Source organism: Macrobrachium rosenbergii, chromosome 4 (genome assembly GCF_040412425.1).
Source record: "Macrobrachium rosenbergii isolate ZJJX-2024 chromosome 4, ASM4041242v1, whole genome shotgun sequence".
Lineage (NCBI taxonomy): Eukaryota > Metazoa > Arthropoda > Malacostraca > Decapoda > Palaemonidae > Macrobrachium > Macrobrachium rosenbergii.
The window spans coordinates 63504679-63530081 of record NC_089744.1 but is presented as its reverse complement, the minus strand read 5'-3'; the positions used below and the strand labels follow the sequence as shown (position 1 = coordinate 63530081).

The following is a 25403-nucleotide window of genomic DNA, read 5'->3' as shown; positions in this document are numbered from 1 at the left end:
ATGGCTAACTTTAACTATTTAAATAAAATAAAAACTACTAAGGCCAGAGGGCTGCAATTTGGTATGTTTGAAGATTGGAGGGTGGATGATCAACATACCGATTTGCAGCCCTCTAGCCTCGGCAGTTTTTAAGCTCTGAGGGCGGACAGAAAAAGTGTACACTCACAGACAAAGACATCTCAAGAGTTTTCTTGTACAGAAAACTAAAAAAATCATCACCTCATCATCAACTTTTAATACAATTGCAAGACAGCAAATATTCCGCTTTTCATCAACTGGCCAAAAAATACACCTTTCTTAAGGAATTTAAACCAATAATCTAAACGTCTTCTAATTTCCTTTTGTAAAACTATATAATAACTCGTACAGCGACTTTTAAAGCTAAAGTCTGAGAATTAAGTCTTTTTTTCAAGTCTCTCTCACTTTTTTTTTTAATAAGAGTTGCAAGGCAGACTTCGGGTCGACCTGGCGCAAGAGATAATCACTTTGACCTTTGCTGATAAAGTTCAATTGATTCCCCCAATTAGAGGCAGAGTTATTTTAAGGATGAGGAAATTCCACTTTTACTTTTTATTTTTCTTTTAACATTTACGGAAAGAAGTATCATAACAAATTAATCAACTGATGAAATCCCGGATTTCCGGTGACATGCTGGTTCATAAAGAGATTACGATTTTTCCCACCTTTCTTTTCTTTCACTTATAATCGTCCAATTATAAACAATTTCGAAAACAGAGAGAGAGAGAGAGAGAGAGAGAGAGAGAGAGAGAGAGAGAGAGAGAGAGAGATTACAAACATCGCTCCTCCCTCCAAAAAAATGTTCAATTGGTACATTAATGAGAATTCCTAACAAGATTTCAATTATTATTTGAGATACATGTTAGCCTCGAGGGGAGAAATCTTTACTTTAGCTGGTAGACGGCTAAGGTGCCAAAAGTATGAGTGTAAGAAAATGCCCTGAGTCAAGTATTATAATAATTTGATTTGTTACCCTAACTTGATGAAATCTTATGTTGTTTATCTTAATACAATATATCATCAGGCTCACAGGTTAGAATTTGGCGAAACAACAGATCAAAATTCAAAACAACTAACATACATCAACAGTAATAATGACAACAAACGTAACAACGGTAAAATAATAATAATAATAATAATAATAATAATAATAATAATAATAATAATAATAATAATAATAATAATAATAATAATTTTTACTTCTGGCAAGTTTACGCAAGAATAACATCCAAGAAATTCGTCCCTCTTTTCGGCAAAGTGTCGAATATGCCTTTTTTGTACTATTTTGAGTTATCTGCACCGACGGCGCTTTTATCATTGACGTCTTGTTTCAGAAAAGTATCAAGTCTGTCTCTCTTACTATCCAGGACGGATGGTGAGAGAGAGACACACACTAAATGCTTAGCTGAAACTGAAATCAATGATAAAATCACCGTCGATGCAGATAACTTAAAAAAAAAAAAAAAGGCATAATCGACACTTTGCCCAAAAAGGGATGAATTCTTTACACATCCCCTGAAACACAAACAAACACACACACACACACGCAAACACATACAAATAGAAACGATAGAAAAACGATTTGGCACTAGCCATGGGATGAAATCCTGCTTACCTTAAATATAACCTGGCCCTGACATTCTCTCTCTCTCTCTCTCTCTCTCTCTCTCTCTCTCTCTCTCTCTCTCTCTCTCTCTCTCTCTCTCTCACACACTATGCATTTGTATTGCGAGCCAGGATTAATAGAGTACACTATATACATTATACTCTATTAATCCTGTTACGGCCAGTATTAATAGAGTAATTATATACACTATACTCTATTAATCCTGTTACGAGCCATGATTAATAATAGAGTACAGTGTATAGCCAGGATTAATAGAGTAACTATATACACTATACTCTATTAATCCTGTCACGAGCCATGATTAATAATTGAGTGCAGTGTATAGCCAGGATTAATAGAGTACACTATATACACTATACTCTTTTATTCCTGTTACGAGTCAGTATTAATAGAGTACACTATACTCTTTTAATCCTGTTACGAGCCAGGACTAATAGAGTACCCTATATACACCATACTCTTTCAATCCTGTTACGAGCCAGGATTAATAGGCTACACTATATACCTTATACTCTTTCAATCCTGTTATGAGCCAGGATTAATAGAGTACCCTATATGCACTGTACTCTTTTAATCCTGTTACGAGCCAGGATTAATAGAGTACACTACATACACTGCACTCTTTTAATCCTGTTACGAGCCAGGATTAATAGAGTACACTATATACCCTATACTCTTTCAATCCTGTTATGAGCCACGATTAATAGAGTACCCTATACATCCTGTTACGAGCCAAGATTAATAGAATACACTATATGCACTGCACTCTTTTAATCCTGTTACGAGCCAGAATTAATAGAGTACCCTATATGCACTGCACTCTCTTAATCCTGTTACGAGCCAGGATTACGAGAGTAAATAGAGTACACTATATACACTGCACTCTTTTAATCCTGTCACGAGCCACCTACCTGGGATCACAAGTCAGCAAGTCGCAACGTTCTCCCGTCCACCCAGGAAAGCAGAGGCAAGAGCCGTCTTCACAACGGCCGTGGGCACCACAGTCCAATCCGCAGACAGCTATGATGATTGAAAGAAGACAAAAATGTCAAGAAAAGGTTTTAGGTAAATGTTTGTTTTCAGCATTCGGCAAGTACACATTGAAGTATTCTTAGGGAAATCTTGCCTTTACATGTTATGACAATGAACGTTGGCTAATTTAAGGAGAGGAGTTCAAGGTGGTCATTTAACTTTAACTCTTGATGGTGTCATTCTGCGTAAGTTATCCATTGGTACGTATGAATATTATGGATTATGTGAAAATAACATGCTTTTTTTTAATAATAAGTTATTCAAACGCAATTTAATGTTATACTTTTTGCGGTCATTGTCAAAGTTGTGCTGCCGTCAGTTTATAACAATCAACCACTCAACGGTAAGTATGAATATTATGGGCTATGCGAAAAAACCTGCTATTTTTATGATAAAATATCTGAACAGAATTTAATGTCATATTTTTCTGCGTCCATAGTCAAGGTTGTGCTGACATCGGTCTACAACAACTAGTCATAATTACGCACATATATTATGGGTTATGTGAGAAAAAAACAGCCTGCGAGTTTTGTATGATAAAATACAGTACTTAACAATTTATAATGTCATTTTTTTTACATCCCTGTTCAAGGTTGTGCTGACATCGGTCTACAACAACCAACCAGTCAGTGGTACACATGAATACTGGGGGTTATGTGAAAAAAACCTGCTATTTTTCCATAATATAACATCAAAACAAAATGAAATGTCATAATTTTTGCATTTATGGTCAAGGTTGTGCTAACGTCACTTTATAACAACCAACAAATCAATGGTACCTATGTGAAAAAAAACCTGCTCTCTATGTACGATAAAATTCTAAACGAAATTTAGTCATATATTTTGCGTCCACAGTGAAAGTTGTGCTGACATCGGTCTATAACAACCAGTCAACCTACAAAAAAGTTCCCGCAGGTAGCGGCGAAGAACTCACCGACATCGCACTCGGAGCCCGTCCACTCGGGTTCACAGACGCACTCGTGGCTCTCCAGGTCAAACTGACCGTGACCTGAGCAGTCGGGCAAGCAGTGAAGAGCCAATTCGTCGGTGCTGCCACAGTCTGGACCTCTCCAGCCCTTCTTGCAAACACAGTGACCTCCCACACACCATCCATGACCCGAGCACGTCGGGTGTGGGCAGTCAGCTGGCGATAAACAAGGCAATGACTTAGTGAGACAAGGAAAAGCATGCTCTGATTTCATGTCTAAACATTAAAAGACGTACGAGTATCAATGCAGAACTATTAATATTGTCTGCTATAGATGACATGCTTCTCAAGAAAATTCTCAATCTATTCACATGGTTAAAGAAAATATTCTTTGAAGCAATGTCTTTACCGAGAGATACACCATTAGCAACTTCATAATTACAAAGAAAAACATTCAATCGCTTCATTTTGTGTCGGAGGTTATTACTTGCCTTTTCTGATTTCTAATTCACTAAAGCATTCATTTCTTTTTTATCTTTCCTCTGTATCTTTTGAAACCTGGTGGACATGAGATTATAGATTGTACCACAGTTCACAGAATATGAGATTCCACACTTCTCATCAATTATATATGAAATACATTAGGTTACACTGTAAGACTATGATCAATAGTATGTTGTTGCAATCCTTTCCGAGCTGTCGTATTAACCACGAGCTTATCTTGATCACATCAATAGTGTTTCTTTAATTACTAAAGCAACGCTGAAATTTCCCTTTTTATTTGAGAGAGTAACACTGTACTACAAAGGGAGAACTACAATGTTTCGTTAAAGTTAAAAATATACTGTCAACTTTACGAGAGCCGTAAAGAAACGCTGCAAACCGTATAAAGGAGTTACGGTTACCGTAAAGGAACAAGACGATATTCTTCTTAAAGACGTCAAGACTATCTCCCCTTGCTCTGATATAAATTACAATGTACAGGCAAAACCCACCTTCGTAAACATTATACTTATAATGAAGGCTCAATTGTGGTTACGCTTGTCTCAGAGAGAGAGAGAGAGAGAGAGAGAGAGAGAGAGAGAGAGAGAGAGAGAGAGAGTCTTGAAGACCTTCTTCCACTTACTTTCTTCGCAGAACTCTCCTTTGAAGCCCTTGGCGCAGTGGCATCGCCCATCAACACAGTGGCCATGACCATTGCAGTCGGGGACCTCGCACTCATCATGGCGAATGCTGCATTCCCGGCCCTTCCAACCCGGTCTGCAAGTGCACTCGCCGTCCCGGTATTCGCCATTACCGGAACAGAGCACGGGGCACATCACTGAAAAAGAAGAACGTAAACAATGTTACAGTGTTTACTCGATTACATTCATCAAAATACTTACATAAGCAACACACACAAAAAGCATATAAACAAAATCAAGTTCTTTTTTATTTCTTTTCTTTCTACCGGAGGTTAAAAAAAAATTGCACGGGAACAAATAGGGCGAGCTTGAAATAGTCCATCCAGGGTTTTAAAAACATTCACAGGACAGGAAGATCTGCCAAACGAGAGAGAGAGAGAGAGAGAGAGAGAGAGAGAGAGAGAGAGAGAGAGAGAGAGAGAGAAGTATTTGCATACACACCGTGACACCTGAAAAAAAATGGTCAGTGGTTTAGAAAAAGGGCAAGTCATTGGCAGACACTGATGTATTTTTTACATTTGTTTCTCACCGATATATTTTTACAGTTTTTTTCTTTGGAGTAGAACGAGTATCACAGCACTCCCTACCAGGAATAAAGAACACAAATATTCATGATTAGTTTGCGTATAACAGGCTGTAATCACTGTTTCGATACATTCATACACACATACATACACACACAAACAGATAAAACATAAGTGCGATTCATGGCGAGTAGGAGTGAAATAGTTCCCATACCAGACTGACACATTTAGAAAAAAGACAAAAGAATAGCCTTTGTGTTTTTGAGAGAGAGAGAGAGAGAGAGAGAGAGAGAGAGAGAGAGAGAGAGAGAGAGAGAGAGAGAGAGAGAGAGAGTCTTTGAATCTTGAAATGTAGTTCAACGAATGGCCGACATTTGGATAATGTCTTTATGATGAATGCAAAACTTCAGTTCTATAGTAAGTGAGGAAACTGAAGTACAATCTGTTTGGCTGATGTTTACCCAGAAGAATTATTGAACTATATTAAGCATATGCATCTCTGGGTTGTGGATAAAAAATAACGCTAGAAACGGGATATGTCCAACTAGGGCCACTTCAGATTATGAGATAAGAAACAAAACATACAAAAAGAAAAGGTCTCAATATCATGCATTATTACTCATGAGACCAAGACGTATAATAATTCCTGGTATAAAACACAGACAGTTGGACCATATGTTGACAACAATTTAAGTAATATGATCAACTGTTCCAGAACTTGATGTACTCCATTCAGTCTGTAATATTACACCGGTCTTGAAAAACTTGACTTAATACAGAAATTGTGTACAGTTATCAATATCTTTCAAAAATTCATCCACTTCAAAAGAAGAAGGTTCACTATTTATCATTATTCTCTATTAATCGACGCGCTTTGGGTTAAGTCAAGAATGTAGAATTTGCTCAAATAGATCAAAAGCAATAATAAGAAACCGAGCGCATCTCGAAGTGATTCAATTTTCCAAACGGCTCCCAATAATAATAATTCACATTTCTCAGCAAACATCCACTAAACGTAAAAACAAAACCTCCAAGCTCAGTAATCTTAAAAATAACGTAAAAAAAACGCTGAATAAATTGTTCACATCACACACCGACGGTATTACTGAAAATAATCTCAACGAAATTATTACTGTCAATCAAAGGTTATTCGTTCTCTCAATGGAATTTGTCTTACCTTCCCTGACAGGAGCTGTGTTTAGAGACATGCTGAGATCACGCAACCATTGTGATCTTACACTGCCATAAAAACGATATATATATGTATATATATATATATATATATATATATATATATATATATATATATATGTATATATATATATATATATATATATATATATATATATATATATATATATATATATATATATATATATATATATATGTATATCTATAAATATATATATGCATACATAATTTATATATATATATATCTATATATATACATATATATATATATATCTATAAATATATATATATCTTCTTCTTTTAACGTGCTTTTATTCCCATTTTTGTATGGGGTAAGCACGATGCCTTCTTTTGAAGGACTTTTTGATTTGGCTTTGGGGTAGACCTGTGGTCTCGATCGGCTGCCCTGCCTGACATCGCTTAGACCCCGGTACGTATGTTTCATGTATCATACCCGACCCAACGCCCTTTCTTCCCAGCAGCGAGAAGTTATTGTGCGGGTATGGCGAGAGTTCGAGACGTGTGAGATGTTTGTTATGTTTTTAGAAGGTGTTGTAGTGGCTTTGTTTTGTGTGTGTTTTTAGTCTGTAACATCCATTTGCTTTTTAAGCAAACCTATCCGTTGATTACATATATAATCCCGGGATGTCTACACGGATAGCAAAGTGTCTGCCTCTCTGATCAGCCGGCTGCGGGTTTTGAACCCGCGCCACAGAACTCTACGAAGTCCGAAGCTGCTGCTGTAACCGACTGAGCCATCGAGGCTCTCTATAAATATATATATATATATATATATATATATATATATATATATATATATATATATATATATATATATATATATATATATATATATATATATATAAACCAATATATATATATATATATATATATATATATATATATTTATATATAAACCAATATATATATATATATATATATATATATATATATATATATATATATATATATATATATATATATATATATATTATTATATATCTACGTGGCCCCTTGGTCCAGTGTCCATGAAATTCGGCTCAACAGATTAGAGGACCCAAGAGAGCAGAAACGATACAGGCACGTTGTGCCTCACTGCGACTCTGTTGATCTGACCAGTGAAGGTATTCGGTAATTAGTCAATTGTTTTGGACTGAGTTACGCAGGATACGACTGGGGACTCGCAACCTCATCCCAGAAATAACTAACGAGAATTATAAGGTAGCAACTTTTATACATACATGATGTTAATTCAGTATATATATGTATATATATATATATATGTATGTATATATATATATATATATATATATATATATATATATATATATATATATATATAACTGAAATAACATCATCAGGTTACTATTTGTGACTAGTATGAAAATGGCTGCCACAACCTGGTTTAGGCATATGGCCAACATGGAATGCAAGTATAAAATATATACTAACATTGCTTTCATCACCGTAAAATTCTTAATGGAATATAATGGCATCGCAACATACAAAAAGAAACATCAGGTAGTCTCAATGCTTTATGCATGAAGCGTTCGGCCATCTTTATGAACACTGTATAAAAATGCTGATTAAAAACACATCCGGTATCAGCGTTAATCTATTTCCCGGAACACTGCTAATGTCACTATCTGAAGCCTTGCAAAGATTTTAGCTATACGAAAATCTCTCTCTCTCTCTCTCTCTCTCTCTCTCTCTCTCTCTCTCTCTCTCTCTCTCTCTGCCTACGATTTGGTCTCCCTTATGAACTATGTATAGAAATACTTATTACAAACATATCGCTTTTCTAGTGACAATCAATATTCTAGAAGACTGCTAATGTCACTTCCTGAAGGTCTGAAAAGATTTTAGCTGTCTGAGAATGAATTTCTCTCTCTCTCTCTCTCTCTCTCTCTCTCTCCGCCTGTGATCTAATCCACGACGTTACTCAGTAAATGCAAGCTCTCTGCAGACAGACACCAAATCAAACAATAAAAGTTAATTCAATAAGGAAAGGTAATAAAAAAAGAAGCACAAATGAAATGGATATTGGTTGTAGACAAACATTACTTTGCCATCATCAGCCAGGACTGATTTCTCAACAGCGATGATTGCGAAAAGCTCCTTCCGTTTAAATTTCATCGTTTACTTTTGTTCATTAAAATATGACATTGAAGTTTTCCCGACAAATAACCGCCAGGTCAAGTACTTTTTCCGATGAAATGTCCTCGCGGAGGGCTTTTAAATCAGGCTCTTTCTCTCGAAGGCTGCGGTCGACACTATGGACCGACGGCGTAAGACCCAATTTCGTCTAAAAAGTCTCGTTGGCTGAAGGCATTGAAAACAAAAATGTTCTTGCTTTTACCGAAGAAGACTTGACGATGAAAATAATCGCCATCTAAAATCAAGTGGGGGGAGAGACGAGAAATTGCGGAGATGCAATTGAATAATTGGGTGAACTCGGCTTGCCGACCAGAAAACAATGCATCCAAAATGATAAGAAAGACCAGAGCATGGGAAAATCGTAACATTACAATGTTAAATATATATATATATATATATATATATATATATATATATATATATATATATATATATATATATATATATATATATATATATATATATATATATGTATATATATATCAAGAAAATGACGGAAACAAAATAAATTTCATGGTTGAAAAAGCGCAACTAAGAATTGAAAAAAAAATAGCTTTATTGGTTGTAAAAAAAAAAAAAGCTTCTAAAACGATGGAAAAAATGATCTAAAATGACGGAAATTCGAAGATGCCTCTAAAGTAAGGCGAAACATTAACACTCCGTCTAAGATGAATGGTAAACTGAACATTCCTTTAAAGCATACAAATGACAGGAAAAACGAAACAAGTCATAAAAAATCACAGAACGAAAACAACAAATCACCTAAACTGAATTCGAAAAGGAAGCAAAGCATCTACAGTTACTGAAATCTCCAGTACAAAAGCATCTAAATTGCTGGAAACACATACCAATGCACATGAAGCATCTAGAGCGACTGACAAGCATGATGCAGCATTTTAAAAGTCAAGTATAACATGGTATTCAAAGTCACAGGGACAGGTAACAAAGGCTCTAAGATGACTGGGAAAACACAGCAGGTCATCTAACAAGAAGGAAAATTTAACAGATAACTAAACGTGACAAGAAAAACGTAAAGAAAAAAAAATCTGACTTTTCTAGACATTCACAATTACGTGAAAGTACAATAAGGAATCTAATCATGACCAGAAAATTAGCAAAGCAACTATGTTGACTGAAAAAAAGAAGAGAAATGATAGCACGCCAAAACTGATATAATAAAACGCGTTACGACAACAAGAGTTCGATCATTTGAACAATAACGACAAAAACTCGACTGGTTGCTCAACAACAAGAAATCGACTGATGAACAACACCAGAAACAAGAATTCGACTGGTTGAACAACAAAATAAATTCGATTAGTTGAACATCGACAATACAACAAAAACTCGATTGGTTAAACAACAACGACAACAAGAATTCGATTGGTTGAACAACAGCGGGATCCCGAACAAAACTAACAAGAAATGATAAACTATTACAACTCAGCGCGGCGAACGAGGGAAGCACACGTGTTGTGAATATGAAGTAAATAACCAAAAAAAAAAAAAGAAAAGAAAAAACGAACTTACTCCATTAGACTCCATTAGACGGAGTGCAAAGAGAAGGGCTACCATTATCCAGAGGTTTGAAATTTATGGCCTTGGCAAAGCCTTGTTGAAATAAAAATGAGATAAGGTTTCACGACCTTTAACACTCGAGACACTGCGTGCGGCTGAACGAAAAACGTCTGAAGGGTATCATGAATTCCAACAAAAAGTATTCCAGTCTAAAGGTAGGAGGGAGAGAGAGAGAGAGAGAGAGAGAGAGAGAGAGAATATCTTTCTCTCTCTCTCTATACATATATATATATATATATATATATATATGTCAGGATGTCAGGTCAGCAACATGACCTCGTTCTGATACTCTGGAAGTTTGTTCAAATCCTGTTACGGATATCAGAATTACTTCATATTCTTGCATTTGGATCTAAGGCTTCCTAGTGACAAAATAAGTATGAAGAATTCGAGAAGTTTAGAGGGCATTGTGGTTATCACAATAACATAAATATCTGGTAAAATTTTACCAGTAGATTCCGAATATATATAAACTGGAACACAATATAGACATATTCAGTTTGTGGAATATATATCAGAATATATCAGTCACCAAAAATCACATGAAACTCTCGCTACTCCGACCACAGATCAAGTCTCTCTCCTAAGCACTGAATTAAAAGTCTGTTGTTGACATATTAATTTCACGGACTGATATAAAATGATTTATGTAAAGTAACTTCTCAACGACTGCTGGTATCGACGCCACTTAACTTCTCAAAATTTTCAAAACTTCTGCTAAGCAATTCTTAACTACTTTTGCGGTCGTCTTTCCTCTTTTTGTGCGAAATATCTTAAGCCAATGTTCTATATTTCATATACTATCTTATCCACCTAATAACTTTTGGCCATTTTGAGATTCATTAATCACGCTCTTGATATTTACATAAGTACTCCATTTATTAATAACTGCAAACTACGGTCAAACATATTAACAGCAAACACTTTCGTTCAAAAGTCTGTACTACTTTCTCGACTTATGTCTTCATGTGCTAGCAAATTCTACACTCATACCCTGACATATAACCATAAGATCTTTACAAAAACTAATCTTGTCAATGGCCCGGTTACACCTTGGCAAAATGTCATTTTTCTTAACAGTGGTAAATACATTTCTATTTTAGCAATTATTTTCCAACCCTCTAACCAGCGAAAGTGCTTAAATCATGCAAAAGCCTTTAACCACCTGAAGAGGTAAAAGTATATATATATATATATATATATATATATATATATATATATATATATATATATATATATATATATATATATATATATATATATATATTAGAGAGAGAGAGAGAGAGAGAGAGAGAGAGAGAGAGAGAGAGAGAGAGAGAGAGAGAGAGGAAGGGTACTCGGTAACACTACCTTACAAACTTTAGGTAACAGCAAGAGCTCTAATGAAGAAAAAGGACAGGATGAAAAATGCCTTTTACCTGCCTTCCCCCCCCCCCCCGGGTCACCCTGCCTTCCCACCCACAAGTTCCCTCCCTACATAGGAAATACAACGAAAGAAAAAAGAAAAGACTGCCATGTCTGCAGAAAGGAAACGAGGTCACACTGGAAGAATTTTCTAAAAGACACGCGATCTACCTATTAACCTCTCATTTCCAAAATGTGGATAAAAAAATGGAAATCCCATACAAAAAACAAGAAGGCTTCCTTTAAAAAAATTTTGTTCATGCAAATACAGTTGTTTTTTTGTTCGTGAAAAGCTAATCTTTATATATTTTTTTCTTCACATGTTTGGCACATCCTCGCAAAATGGAAATCCATCCTAAACTGTTACTTTCACTGGAAGAAATTGTCACAAATCACCCAATGGCATAGTGTGAAAATATAAAATAGGTCAGTAAGAGTTGAAATAAAGACGAGGGTACACTGCCAGCTTTGCAAGGGGGCTACTCATTTCAATTCAAATCTCCGACCTCCTGCCTCACAGGGCTGCTGTTTGGCGGGCTAAGTCAGAGTAAGCTGATTTTTTTCTAATTTTTTTTTTTCGTTCTCGAATCATTTACTTATTTACCGTTCAGTGTTCTTCATTAGAGAGATTTTATGTTTTGTGCCTTACACTGTTTACAATATAAGATTATACTGTTCAACACAGGAATAAATAGAGAAAGTTAAAGAATAAGTCTTGAACCTCTAGTCCACGCGCAGGCGTGTGACCACCTTAGATCGTCAGAACACTCACCAACTAATAGCCACTATCTATCTATCTATCTATCTTCCCTTTAAGTTCGTCCTGGACATTTAATCCTCCATCTTAATTTCCTCTTCTTCACCTTCAGATCTCCTTGCCTTCCCTCTCCTTATTCTAGTTCCTTCCGATTGCAACAGCCCGATCTTAGCATGGCGCCCCCTTCCCTTCTATCTCTCACGAACGAGAGAGAGAGAGAGAGAGAGAGAGAGAGAGAGAGAGAGAGAGAGAGAGAGAGAGAGAGAGAGAGTGGATAATGTGTCTCCACTCCTCATCAGCCTCAGACGCAGCATCCTTTCAAGAGATCAACCAAGTGCACGATCAAAGGTGCCTGACGACGTCCTCCTGAGGAAATAATTACTCCTCCTCATTTTATTGCTCATGATGTCTTTGTACGTTTGTGTTTGCGGCAAAATAGCCGCGCGTGCGCGCAACATCACAAACGCACGCTGCTTCATGTCCTTTCATCAAAGGGAGGGGAATTTGTTAAGCCCCTGAAAAAATTCTCCAAAGATTTCCAGCCTCCAAAGAATCTAAGATAAATACGAGCCCTCTGATAAAAGGGCGATCTGCTTGCGTCAGAATTTCACCCTTCCAATTCTGCCCGACAGAATTTCCTACTACCCATTTCGGAGTCACTTGGTTCCTTCGCTTTCATGCTATGAGAGAAGGTTGCTTGTTCTACCCGAGGTCCTTCAAATATACTAAGAGTGTATTTGAAGGATCTTGGTCCTACCCGACTGCATTACTGACCAAATTAGAGCAGGACTGTGCTACCTTTTGGATATTATCTAGATATAGGAAAATCAGTTATAATAGTCAAAGCTTGGTCAGAGTGACACAGCGTATTAGTGGACTCTTCCAAGGATATATTCGCGATCTGATGCGTATCAGTGGTTCATAAATAAAATCTAATGTCTGCAAAATTTCAACAAACTGTATTTTTGTGCTACCAACTATTGGTCCATTTTTTCACGTACGGAAACATAATGACGAAACGAGTGAAAATGTTTAATGCTTCCCTGAACTAAAAGCAATATAAAAATTGAGCTAAAATGTTGTTCTCGTTAACTTGAAAACAGTGATAGATCATAAAAAATTAAAAGTGCAATTTATCAACTGCGTTTGCATGAGCAAATATCAGGGTAAGAGTAACTCAATCAATGATTAATGTCAAGAGACAGATTCGTTATATAGACTTATTTGTCACACCAAGTCTCGCTTTAATTTAGATCAATGACCTGGGAGGTTAACTAAGACAGTTTCCGATAATGTGAGATTTGCAAGTCCAGTTAAAGATTCCTCCAATAAGCCTTAGAAGGGTCACCATTATTACTTGTGAATCGCTGGCTGGTTTGTGTCTAAGTGTATAAAAAATTCGTGCGCATCACTAACAAGTTGTCCAACGTGTTCATACTGTAACACCTATGCCCTACATTCATATAAACCCGACAGCTATGTGCAAGGTTGCTTTCCAATTACATTTAGGTAAATAACTAAAAAAAAAAAAGTCGGCAACGTGACCCCGTTGTGATTATGGGACCCGGGTTCGTTTCCCGCTACCGGACATCATAATTTCTTCATATTTCTTGCACTTGGATCTTAAGGCTTTGTAGTGACAAGCGTATCCAAAGGCGCGAAGAATTCGAGAAGTTAAAAGGGCATTGTGGCTATTACAAATACACGTGTATCTGGTGAAAAGTGACCAGTAGATTCTACAAACACACGTACACGCATCGTCACTGAAAAGTCGTTGTTCCCAACCATTCGGTGGTTCAAGTCCCCATGGTGGCGGATCGCTTATCCCCTCGGTGTATATATGCTACCCTGAGGTTGAGTGAATGTGATACTGAACGACATTTGTATCTTACTGTTTGTGAATATAAAATGTCACGGTGTAATGACTCAAAATTCATATACACACATACGAGTACACACACAGATGATTTTATAAATTCACATTCCTAAGTGAGGAAAAAATATATATATATATATATATATATATATATATATATATATATATATATATATATATATATATATATATATATATATATATATATTGTGTGTGTTTGGGTGCGTGTATATATATGTATAGCTATTGTATGTGAGAAGACAGATTCTGTCTTTGTATACTTGTATCTAACTTCTGCCAAACAGTTGAAGTTGGCCAAAAGAAAACTCATCTACACATGTACTTTTTGATGAGGAACTTCATGCGATACACTGAAGTCTGCAAGCTAGAATTTCAGTTTCCGGGATAGAATTTCATTTTAATGATAAATATATATATATATATGTGTATGTATATATATATATATATATATATATATATATATATATATATATATATATATATATATATATATATATATATATAAATAATGTGTGTGTGTGTGCGCGCGCACGTGTAGGCAGAACTATCCACAGGCCTACAAGCCAATAAAAAGTCAAAATCTGGGGAGGTATTACTACAAGACGAAGCCACCAGCCTCGTGTGCGCGCAATAGAATTCAAGGTATCATATTGATATGGAAAAAGCAACAGATGCACCTTACGAACTGCTGAAACAGCAAACGGACTGCCTTCTCACATGCTATTTCTCTTTCTTTCTCAAAGTCGATGTGAGAGAGAGAGAGAGAGAGAGAGAGAGAGAGAGAGAGAGAGAGAGAGAGAGAGAGAGAGAGAGAGACTACTCGAGGAAGCAATATTTTCCAGCTGATAGACAGCCCAGCAGCACCACGAGGCTCACCGACCAGAATTTATTTTTCATGAAGATTTCAAAATATCTGACAGAGTCAGCGTTTTGAAAGCGACCAACCGCTCGCAAGTGTGAGCTTGAAAATAAAAGGTATATCAAATAAGATCTCTTGGCTCACACCACTCAAGGAGAAAATTCTCTCTCTCTCTCTCTCTCTCTCTCTCTCTCCTCTCCATACCTATGGAATGAACACCTTTCCTTATAAACGTGGCCATCGAGGGTGGTGGGAAGCGGCCTCACTATGAGTATGGAAGTGTAGTGTTGGAGGATGTCAATGATGGATATTATTATATTTCTCCTGATTCTTGGAGAAGAAGAAGAAGAAAAAGAAGAAGGAGTAAGACAACATAGCTATTACCACACCACGATTTAGTCATCGGTGTCAAAATAAGTAAGTTACTCTCATGTAACCAGACTTTTTTCGGGGATACCGAACAACACAGTAAATGACTGAAATGGCGTCTGTGACCTTCGTAGTTGTGACGCCAGGAAAACAAATTATTAATCAGTTAATTAAATGACTGAAATATAATTTTTTCACAGTGGATGTCACTGTTTCCTCTGCCCTGTGCAACAACATATTTATTTCTGGGAAATACATAATCAAATCTTTTCAGTCCTGGAAAGACAACATACACTGAAACATTTTCCTGGTTTCTTTAAGAATTTTCCCGAAAAAACAGAACTAATTACGAATAAACACAGAGTATCTCTCTCTCTCTCTCTCTCTCTTCTCTCTCTCTCTCTCTCTCTCTCTCTCTCTCTCTCTCTATATATATATATATATATATATATATATATATATATATATATACATATACATATACATATACATGCAGTGTGTTTATTCGGAATCAGTTCTGTTTTTCGTGGAAATTCTTAAAAGATACCAGGATAATGTTTCAATATATGTTGAAAAGATTTTATTATGTATTTGCTCGAAATATATATATATATATATATATATATATATATATATATATATATATATATATATATATATATATATATATATATATATATATATATTATCTCTCTCTCTCTCTCTCTCCTCTCTCTCTCTATTTTGTTAGTGAAGGCGGTATATACAGAACAGAGAGAGAGAGAGAGAGAGAGGTAGAGAGAAATTTAAACAACCATTAAAATACGCTTATCTGCTAAAAACCGTATATATATGCATACAGTACATATATATAGATATATACTGTATATATACAGGAATATATATATATATATAATCATCACGCACAATCATCTGTGGAACAGGAATAAATTTCTGACTCACATCAGGATCGAATCCAGGCCTTTCAATTGAAAGGCAAGGGCGCTGCTCACTAGGCCATACAAGTCATAAAAGAAGCTGGAACCTGAGTGCACTGCACACAAGGAATTACCTGGGCAAGCTAAGTGCTTCCATACCAGCGTGTTTTCTCCAACTTCCCGACTCAGCAGTGAACCAATTGACAGCATTTCATTCGAATATTTCTATCATATTCACTCAGAAGGGATAATTCGAATGAAATACTGTCAATTGGGTCACTGCTGAATCGGGAAGTTGGGGAAAACACGCTGGTATGCAAGTAGTTAGCTTGCCCAGGTGATTCCTTGTGTGCAGTGGCACTCAGGTTCCAACTTCTTTTATCACTTGTATGGCCTAGTGGACAGCACCGTTGCCTTTCAATTGAAAGACCTGGGTTCGATACTGATGCGAGCCAGAAATTTTTGTATATATATATATATAGAGGTTTTTGCGAATTATCCTTGCATATGTCTTATATTCATAATGGAAAATGGAAAATGATAAACACTTGTTTAAGTTTTGCGTAAGGATAAATAATATTTATAACAAAGTTGCTATTAGCGCAATCTCGTCAGTTAGCTAGTATTACTACGAATTAACACGAAGTAGTTATGACTTACAGATAACTCTCTCTCTCTCTCTCTCTCACACTATACATATATATATATATATATATGTATATATATATATATATATATATATATATATATATATATATATATATATATATATATATATATATATATATATATATACACTGTTTTTAGCAAAATAAGCGTATTTTAATGGTTGTTTAAATTTCTATCTTTTTCTCTCTCTGTTCTGTATATACTGTCTTCACTAACATATATATATATATATATATATATATATATATATATATATATATATATAGAGAGAGAGAGAGAGAGAGAGAGACAAAGAGAGAGAGAGAGAGAGAAATTTACGCAACCATTAAAATACGCTTAATCTCAATGTATCCGCTAAAAACCATCCGCCGAGAGATGGCGTTCACAGAGCGAATATAACACGGAAAAAAAAAATCCGGGGCGTTTTGATTTGGAGCTAATTAGAAACGGGAAAAGTAATTAGAACCCAGAACACCAATTAGAAGATGGAGGAGTAATTGATGGAGGGAAAAGCGACACAATTTTTTTTTTTTTCGGGGAGAGCAGAAATCAGCGAAGGGGAGGGAGGAAGGGAGGGAGGGACAGAGAAAGGGGTTCCTCCTCCTCTGCAGGTCGACGGCGCCGAAAGCCATTGGTCAGAAAAACAAAAAATGGTTGAACTGCAACCACCAGCAGTGTTCGACGGAGAAATGGACTGTCTGTTCACAGTTTATTATTTGTGAACTGCAGACCGCTTATGATTCATTTGCCAGCTAAAAAAAACCTCCTGATTCAATCTGCACATTATAAACAGCAACTGTAAAAAAATATGATTTCATTAAACTTTTGTCACAACGAGCAATTCTGCGATGAAATAACGGACAACGATAAAAATTGATATGATCAAAGACGCTGACTGGGGCGCCATCGAACGCTTTCTATTGAATGTTTTGATTACAATAATTGCAGGAAAAATTTCCATTCAAAGGTCCTAACTGTGCAAAATCGACAAACACGCCCCATGCGTTTTATCAGTGTTGTGTAGGAAATAAAATTTATCAGTAATAGTCAATAGGTGATAAAAGTGAACGCTTTCTATGCACATCTGTTGTTATTGCCTTACATAAAATTAATTCCGACTCTACCAAGATGTGGGAAGGGGTACGATAAATATATTAAGTTCTTTTAATCCTTGAGTTTTCTTCTGAATGTTACCGTGATAATTACGTAACAACTGCAAGTTTTCAAATAGCCAGATAGGCAGAAAAAGAGAAATAAACATTTGACATTCACATGCAGCATAAAACGTGTGCGTATTGGATGTTCATCTGCATATTATTTTATAATCCCTGCAATTCATAAACTGAAGCAAAAATTACCAGATAAAAAAAACAAAAACTCTGAAGCTGAAAGCCTCAAAACTTGATGAACTAAACCAAAGATTAGGAAAGTTCACCTGATATAAGCAAGTATGATCCAAACTGTATGCTATGTTCGATAATATGGAAATGAAACTCCTCAGATCTATCAGAATATAGGTAACAAGAGATAAACAATAACTTATCAGGGAAAGATCGATACCAACTGTCTGGATATGCCTACATATTGATATTCCGGTGGGATGACACGTCCATTCTCAACATCTGCTTCGCATGCACATGGGAGTGATTCGTTCCGGCGAAGGGAGTTGTTTTAAAGACGTGGAGACTCTCCAAATCATCATTATTCTCGATTTGAATCAAAAGTCTTCCGACTAAACAATGATTCTGTCAGGTCATACTTCCAGCTGATTCATTTTTCAACTCCGTCGTACGGTTGGTATTTTTCAGACATTGACCTGTAGATTTTATTTTGGAAGTTGCTCCAAACAGCTTCCGTACCACAAACCATCATCAATTCCTCGCCTAATTCAACGTCTTCACTATAATTTCAGATACAGGGTTTTAGTCACTTAGGAGAAACCTTTACTAATATAAACTTTTTTTACAATCTCTCAACCAAAAAATCACTTTAATAAATTTATGAATAAATAACTCCTACAATCAGTAAAATTTGTATAGCAGTTAAGCTTTGTAAATAACTTTCAAAACTATTATTGCACACAAACCACACGCAGAGAGAGAGAGAGAGAGAGAGAGAGAGAGAGAGAGAGAGAGAGAGAGAGAGAGAGAGAGAGAGAATGGATAATTTATACTCAAATATCCACATCTGATTTGTTGAAGTTTCCAAGGGAGAATCCATTAGCAACTCGCGACCCAGAGATGTGCTACAAGGGCATTACTTAAGAGAAATAGTGAGGTACCGATGTCTAGCATCTAATAAAAAGAGAGAGAGAGAGAGAGAGAGAGAGAGAGAGAGAGAGAGAGAGAGAGAGAGAGAGAGAGAGAGAGAGAGATTAAATCATATACCTTTAGGTAATTTAATATAATTTAAACTAAATTATATTAAATAAGTATAAGTTTAATCTATACTTCAATGTAATTTATTTTGGAATTAGCCCCCTTCTCTCCGCCCCCCCCCTCACTCCCCAAACAAAAAAATACGAACATTCAACATTCATCTAACATCATGCATGTTAAAAGTCAGGAAAAGCCAACGTTGACCCATCACTTTCAATGAGAGAGAGAGAGAGAGAGAGAGAGAGAGAGAGAGAGAGAGAGAGAGAGAGAGAGAGAGAGAGAGAGAGAGAGAGAGGTAAACAAACGAGCTATCTTTGTTGACAGGTATATTGGTCACGACCCGATCCAACCACACTAAACTCGCCCAGTAATGATAACGGTAACGAGAATTAGATCATCTAGCAAAGGATTCGCGACACTTTTTCACAGCAAATCGTTCGATTAAACAGCTCGGCGGCTATGTCTCACCATGCGTGCGTGCGTGCGAGCGCGATAGAAGCGCTTGATTCCCCAAAAGCCATTCCACAGACAAATGAGATCGTTACTTTTAATCTGGGCCATAAAAAAACACACACACACACACACACAGAAAACCACAGACAAACAACGCATTAAAAAAATAGCGCCCGCTTCAAACGGTTTGCGGCGGCGGCGGCGGCGTTGGTGCCATTAGGTTATCATTTCATTAAGGGCGATCCTCGCGACTCGACTCGACTCAACCCACTTCCTTTGATCCCTTGTTGTCGAGTCACCCCCGAGTTGACTGATTGCCCGAGGAAACGAAAGTGGCCTGTCGGTGGTTACCCATGATTGATTGCCAAAACCATTTACTTGTCGTTTGAACGAACACTTGAGCGAGGAGGAAAAAATCCCCAAAAATGATGGCGGCGGCATGCCAGGTTCGGCGTGAGCGCTCTCTCTCTCTCCCTCTCTCGGTTCATTGTGGTAATGGCGCTCTGCTGGCTGAGTAATCTCGCTAACTGATTGCTCTAGGATAACTGCAAGGATTTACTGACTCTGACTCTCTCTCTCTCTCTCTGTCTGTCATGCATGAACTTGCTAATACCATCTTCATTACTGCAACTGTTCAGTGATGTGTCATTTATGAATGTCAGGTCTTTAAAAGAGAGAGAGAGAGAGAGAGAGAGAGAGAGAGAGAGAGAGAGAGAGAGAGAGAGAGAGAGAGATCTGTCTAATGAACTGTTTCACCCAAGTGGGATGAGGATTAACGCCGTCCAAGCCCTCCCGTTTTTTATGGTACACATTTTCTCAGAACCGTGAGAGAGAGAGAGAGAGAGAGAGAGAGAGAGAGAGAGAGAGAGAGAGAGAGAGAGAGAGAGCGAGAGAGAGAGAGAATCTTAAGAGTGTCATACCAACCTGAATTCAGAAATCCAAAATATACCCAAAAAAATTATTGCGACACTCATTACTTCCCGACGGATATATTTAGGAAAACCGACTCCTAAATAAACAAAAAGGAAAAATTTCCTTTATTTACCACCCGCATCAAAAGAAATAAGAATCCAGCCGTCATCCCCAAGCACCGCCATCACGAACTTCGCATCTCGACATCACAAGTAAATTATTCTTTCGAAACTCGGTCGGCGGCAACTTTCGTCAGCCGAACGCGAGAAACAAATAAAAAAAAAAAAAGTCGAGTCATCTTCGGAAGGAACTTTCACAGGGGGCGGGGGGGGGGAGGAGGAACTTTCCCAGACGCCTCACAGGTGCTGTGCGTAATTCACGTCAAAGGGAGACGCCATCAAAGGACATTATCGTCCAGGGACGCGCCCGGAGGAGACGCCAACGCAATCGAGATAATCAGAGGCCCGCGTTAAATATGGCGATCGTACATTCGACACCCTTCTCTTTAGTCCTACTTCAGGAAGACTCGATTATTTTTCGCCTTACGATGAATTCAAGGGACTAGGTGTGAGGATGTCCGCTTGCTTCTTGACGAGATAAACTACAGTATATGTACGTGAAGGTACGATATTTGTTTCTCAAATATTTTAGAAAATATTTCATATTTTATATGCACGAGAAAGCAAAATATTTGTTTCTCATATATTTTAGAAAATATTTTATATCTTAAATGCACGAGAAAGGAAAATATTTGTTTCTCAAATATTGTAGACAATATTTTACATTTCATATAAACGAGAAAGCAAAATGTTTCATTAAATATTTGAGATTTTATATGGGCAAGAGAGTAAAATATTTGTTTTTCATACATTTTAGAAAATATTTTATATCTTAAATGCATGAGAAAGTAAAATATTTGTTTCTCAAATATTTTAGACAATATTTTACATTTCATATAAAAGAGAAAGCAAAATATTTCATTAAATATTTGAGATTTTATATGGACAAAAAAGTAAAATATTTGTTTCTCATATATTTTAGAAAATATTTTACATTTTATATGCAAGAGAAAGTAAAATATTTGTTTCTCAAAAATTTCAAAAAATATATCATATTTTATATGTACGGGAAAGCAAAACACTTGTTTCTCATATATTTCATAAAATACTTTAGCTTTCACATGTACGAAAGTAAAATATTCGAGAAACAAGTAGTGTTACGGAATATCAACAGATAATTCTAGCATACTGGGAAAGAACTGTCAGGATTAAAGAGAAAAAATATACAATGATACCCAGAAGATCATAAGGCATCAGAAATAATTATGAAAAAATAATGAGCTCGGTGGACTTAAGATTGGAAAGTTCCAGAAGACTTTTGAAAGAGAGAGAGAGAGAGAGAGAGAGAGAGAGAGAGAGAGAGAGAGAGAGAGAGAGAGAGAGAGAGAGAGAGAATTACTTAAAGGCCTGGGACGTTATTCTTCCCGTAGGGGAGCAGGAGGGGGAGGGGGAGGGGGGGAGAGAGGCTCGCAATGTCCCATCTTGTTCCAAATGCATGTAAGTGGAGATTTTCCAGCGCATGGATATTATTTCCCCAAAGGGAAGTAAATTACTTTAAATAATAATAATAATAATAATAATAATAATAATAATAATAATAATAATAATAATAATAATATAATAACAAAAATTGGCGATTTTTTATTGGTTGTCGAAGCTTGGGGAGGCGCACCCCACCCCAGCTTTGACAATCGCCAAAAACTTTTGTAAGCCGGTTGCGGATATAAATAATAATAATAATAATAATAATAAAATAATAATAATAATAATAATAATAATAATAATAATAATAATAATAATAGAAATGGGGGATGGCATCATCATTCCAAAAGTCAATGCTTAGTATCTTGCATAAAGCGGCAATGGGTTACAGAGAAACCTGAGAGGTTAACAGGTAAAGTCAATGGATATTCCAAGAGAGCGCTAAAAAGACAAAACATTTCTTTCGGTATTTCCTTCGAGGTACTGAATTTTATTTTCGTGCAAACTGCAAGGTATTTTTGTAATGCAAACCAGTCCAGGTTTGTACGGTACTTTTTTTTTACAATGGAAATGCGTTCAATCAATTTATAAAGGTCGCCTCCTCTAGTTTCCACTCCCGAAATTTAGGTCATTCGAACAGTGACAACAAAAGGGCACATTAGGAAATTGAAAAGGCGCCACCACCACTCTCCATCCCCAGCTAAAAAATGGAAAATACATGAAGTCCCCTCAAAACAGAAAGCTTCAAAATGCACCACACGGCAGTTAATTCCCTTGGTTGAATAATGAAGCAAAAACAATAAGCTACACACTTCCATTGAATTGCAAATGTCCTTCCTGCCCCTACTTTTAATTTTCATCTACGGACACGTACGTATTAGCCAACAAGCACAAAAGCAAGCGTGCTGCTTGTCAGCAAGAGAAAGCACACGGTTCCTTCCCTCCTTTCCCGGAGATGAAAAAGCCAAGCATCTCTCTCTCTCTCTCTCTCCCTCTCCGATGTCGTGCCTGTGCAGATAACACCTGAATGGAGACTCGGAATAGATCAAGCCGCCTTGTGTCTTCCACAATGGGCGCGCGGTGTCGGGGGCGCCTCCCGGAGCCATTAACAGGATTTCGATTTTCAGTAATGGAAGGCGAAACGCCACCCATTTTCTTATCGGGACAGTGTGATAGATTAACACTTCAGGTGTTCCATTAGACGTGTGGATAAAACAATCTCTTGTTATTAATCACCCAAATGGTGATGAGCAAGAGAGAGAGAGAGAGAGAGAGAGAGAGAGAGAGAGAGAGAGAGAGAGAGAGAGAGATTCCCCAGAGTCGGTTTTTAGTAACATACGAGAGAGACGAAAGGTCACACCTATAATCTCAGGTGCGAAGGAAAAAAAAAATCACCTCTAACAAACTGATGATCATTCTACTAAACGCTTTAATGTATCATCGGAATCAGTCTTCGGGAATCTGCTTTTGTAAGCAATCGAATGATAAATAACATTCACATAAAGAGAAAACCTCAGCGATAACTGGCCCTTGACATTAGACCAGTATATATATATATATATATATATATATATATATATATATATATATATATATATATATATATATATATATATATTAATCATTTAAATTCTAATGAACTTGAATAAAAAAATCCTGTAATGCGCAATAAAAAAAAAATAAATAAATAAAAATCGAAAAATAAAACATGTACCACAAAGGATACAGAATACAAAAACAGTGACTACCAAAGCGTAATACATTATACTTCATAGTGACAGAATGAATTTCACTTGAAAAAATAAAAGGACTCTTCAAAATTAAGAAGGAAAAAATGGCTATTCTTTGACACGTGTAGCTGAGGTGTGTGGGAAAATAATTACATATAACCACAACTATACTGAAAAACGCCACAGTAATGAGTCAAAACTGTCAAAATAATAATATATTTTCTGACACAATAACTGCTCTTCTAATGAAGTGTGCTGATGAAGCGAAACTAACGGTCGGGGAGAGAGAGAGAGAGAGAGAGAGAGAGAGAGAGAGAGAGAGAGAGAGAGAGAGAGAGAGAGAGCGAGCCAATGAAGCAGGTTATGCAAAAAGCACATTAGGGATATTATGGGTTATTCTGAAGGTGACTGTGCGTTATCACAATTTATCCTCTCACGTAATGTGCTGTTCTGGGACATTAAACGATACTGGTCACTGAACAATTTATCAGAGGAAACTGAATACAATAAATATATGAATAAGAATATATTTGCCTTGTTCTTGCACATAAAGGAGATTCTCTCCCTCTATCAGCAAATAAAATACATGATACAGTTCCAATGTTTTTCTCTGAATAAAAAAAAAAATAAGTAAATAAATCCCGCGGCTGAAATAAGAACAAATTAAATTTAAAAATTTCCTCAAATTTCAGGTTTAACACTGTGACGACTTACACGATAAAATTACGAAAAAAAAAAAAAAAACACGGAAATTATTATGACTTTCTTTCTTAAACAACCGAAAAAATTGCAGGATGGAAGAGAGAGAGAGAGAGAGAGAGAGAGAGAGAGAGAGAGAGAGAGAGAGAGAGAGAGAGAGAGAGAGAGAGAGCTTCTTTCAATTAAAAAGTCTTCAACACCTACAGCAACATATTAAATTTCCTCTCCACCTAAGGCTGGGGAAGATGATGGAACACGATAAGACGTACAGTAGAATCACTACAATTTAAATTAAAAACAGAGAAAATCGATCAGAAAAACAACATAGTAAAGGAAATAGAACAATGAGATTTCTATGGCATTCGTGAATGACTGATATATATGTTTGCATATTGTAAAAATTACAATGACTTCCTAAATTCTCTGTGTTGTAACGCCAATTTTAATAGACATAAATCAATTAATCTTAACTTCTCTAATAGCTACACTTTTTGGATACGCTTGTCATTACAAGGCCTAAGATCCAAACGAAAGTTTTAGGCTTTGTAGTCCACCCACAAAAAAAAAAAAATAAATAAA

General features: G+C 36.3%; 1 protein-coding gene across 3 annotated transcripts in view; it reads right to left on the bottom strand.

Moving 5' to 3' along the window:
- The window catches only part of LOC136835067 (teneurin-m-like), a 555645-nt gene that overhangs the window by 49935 nt on the left and 480307 nt on the right, over positions 1-25403 (bottom strand). For all 3 annotated transcript variants that reach the window (XM_067098230.1, XM_067098249.1, XM_067098240.1), the window contains exons 8-10: positions 4732-4926; positions 3612-3821; positions 2557-2665 (exon numbers count right to left, since the gene is read on the bottom strand). In XM_067098230.1, the coding sequence (XP_066954331.1) occupies positions 2557-2665; positions 3612-3821; positions 4732-4926 (514 nt within the window). The remainder of the gene's footprint in view (positions 1-2556; positions 2666-3611; positions 3822-4731; positions 4927-25403) is intronic.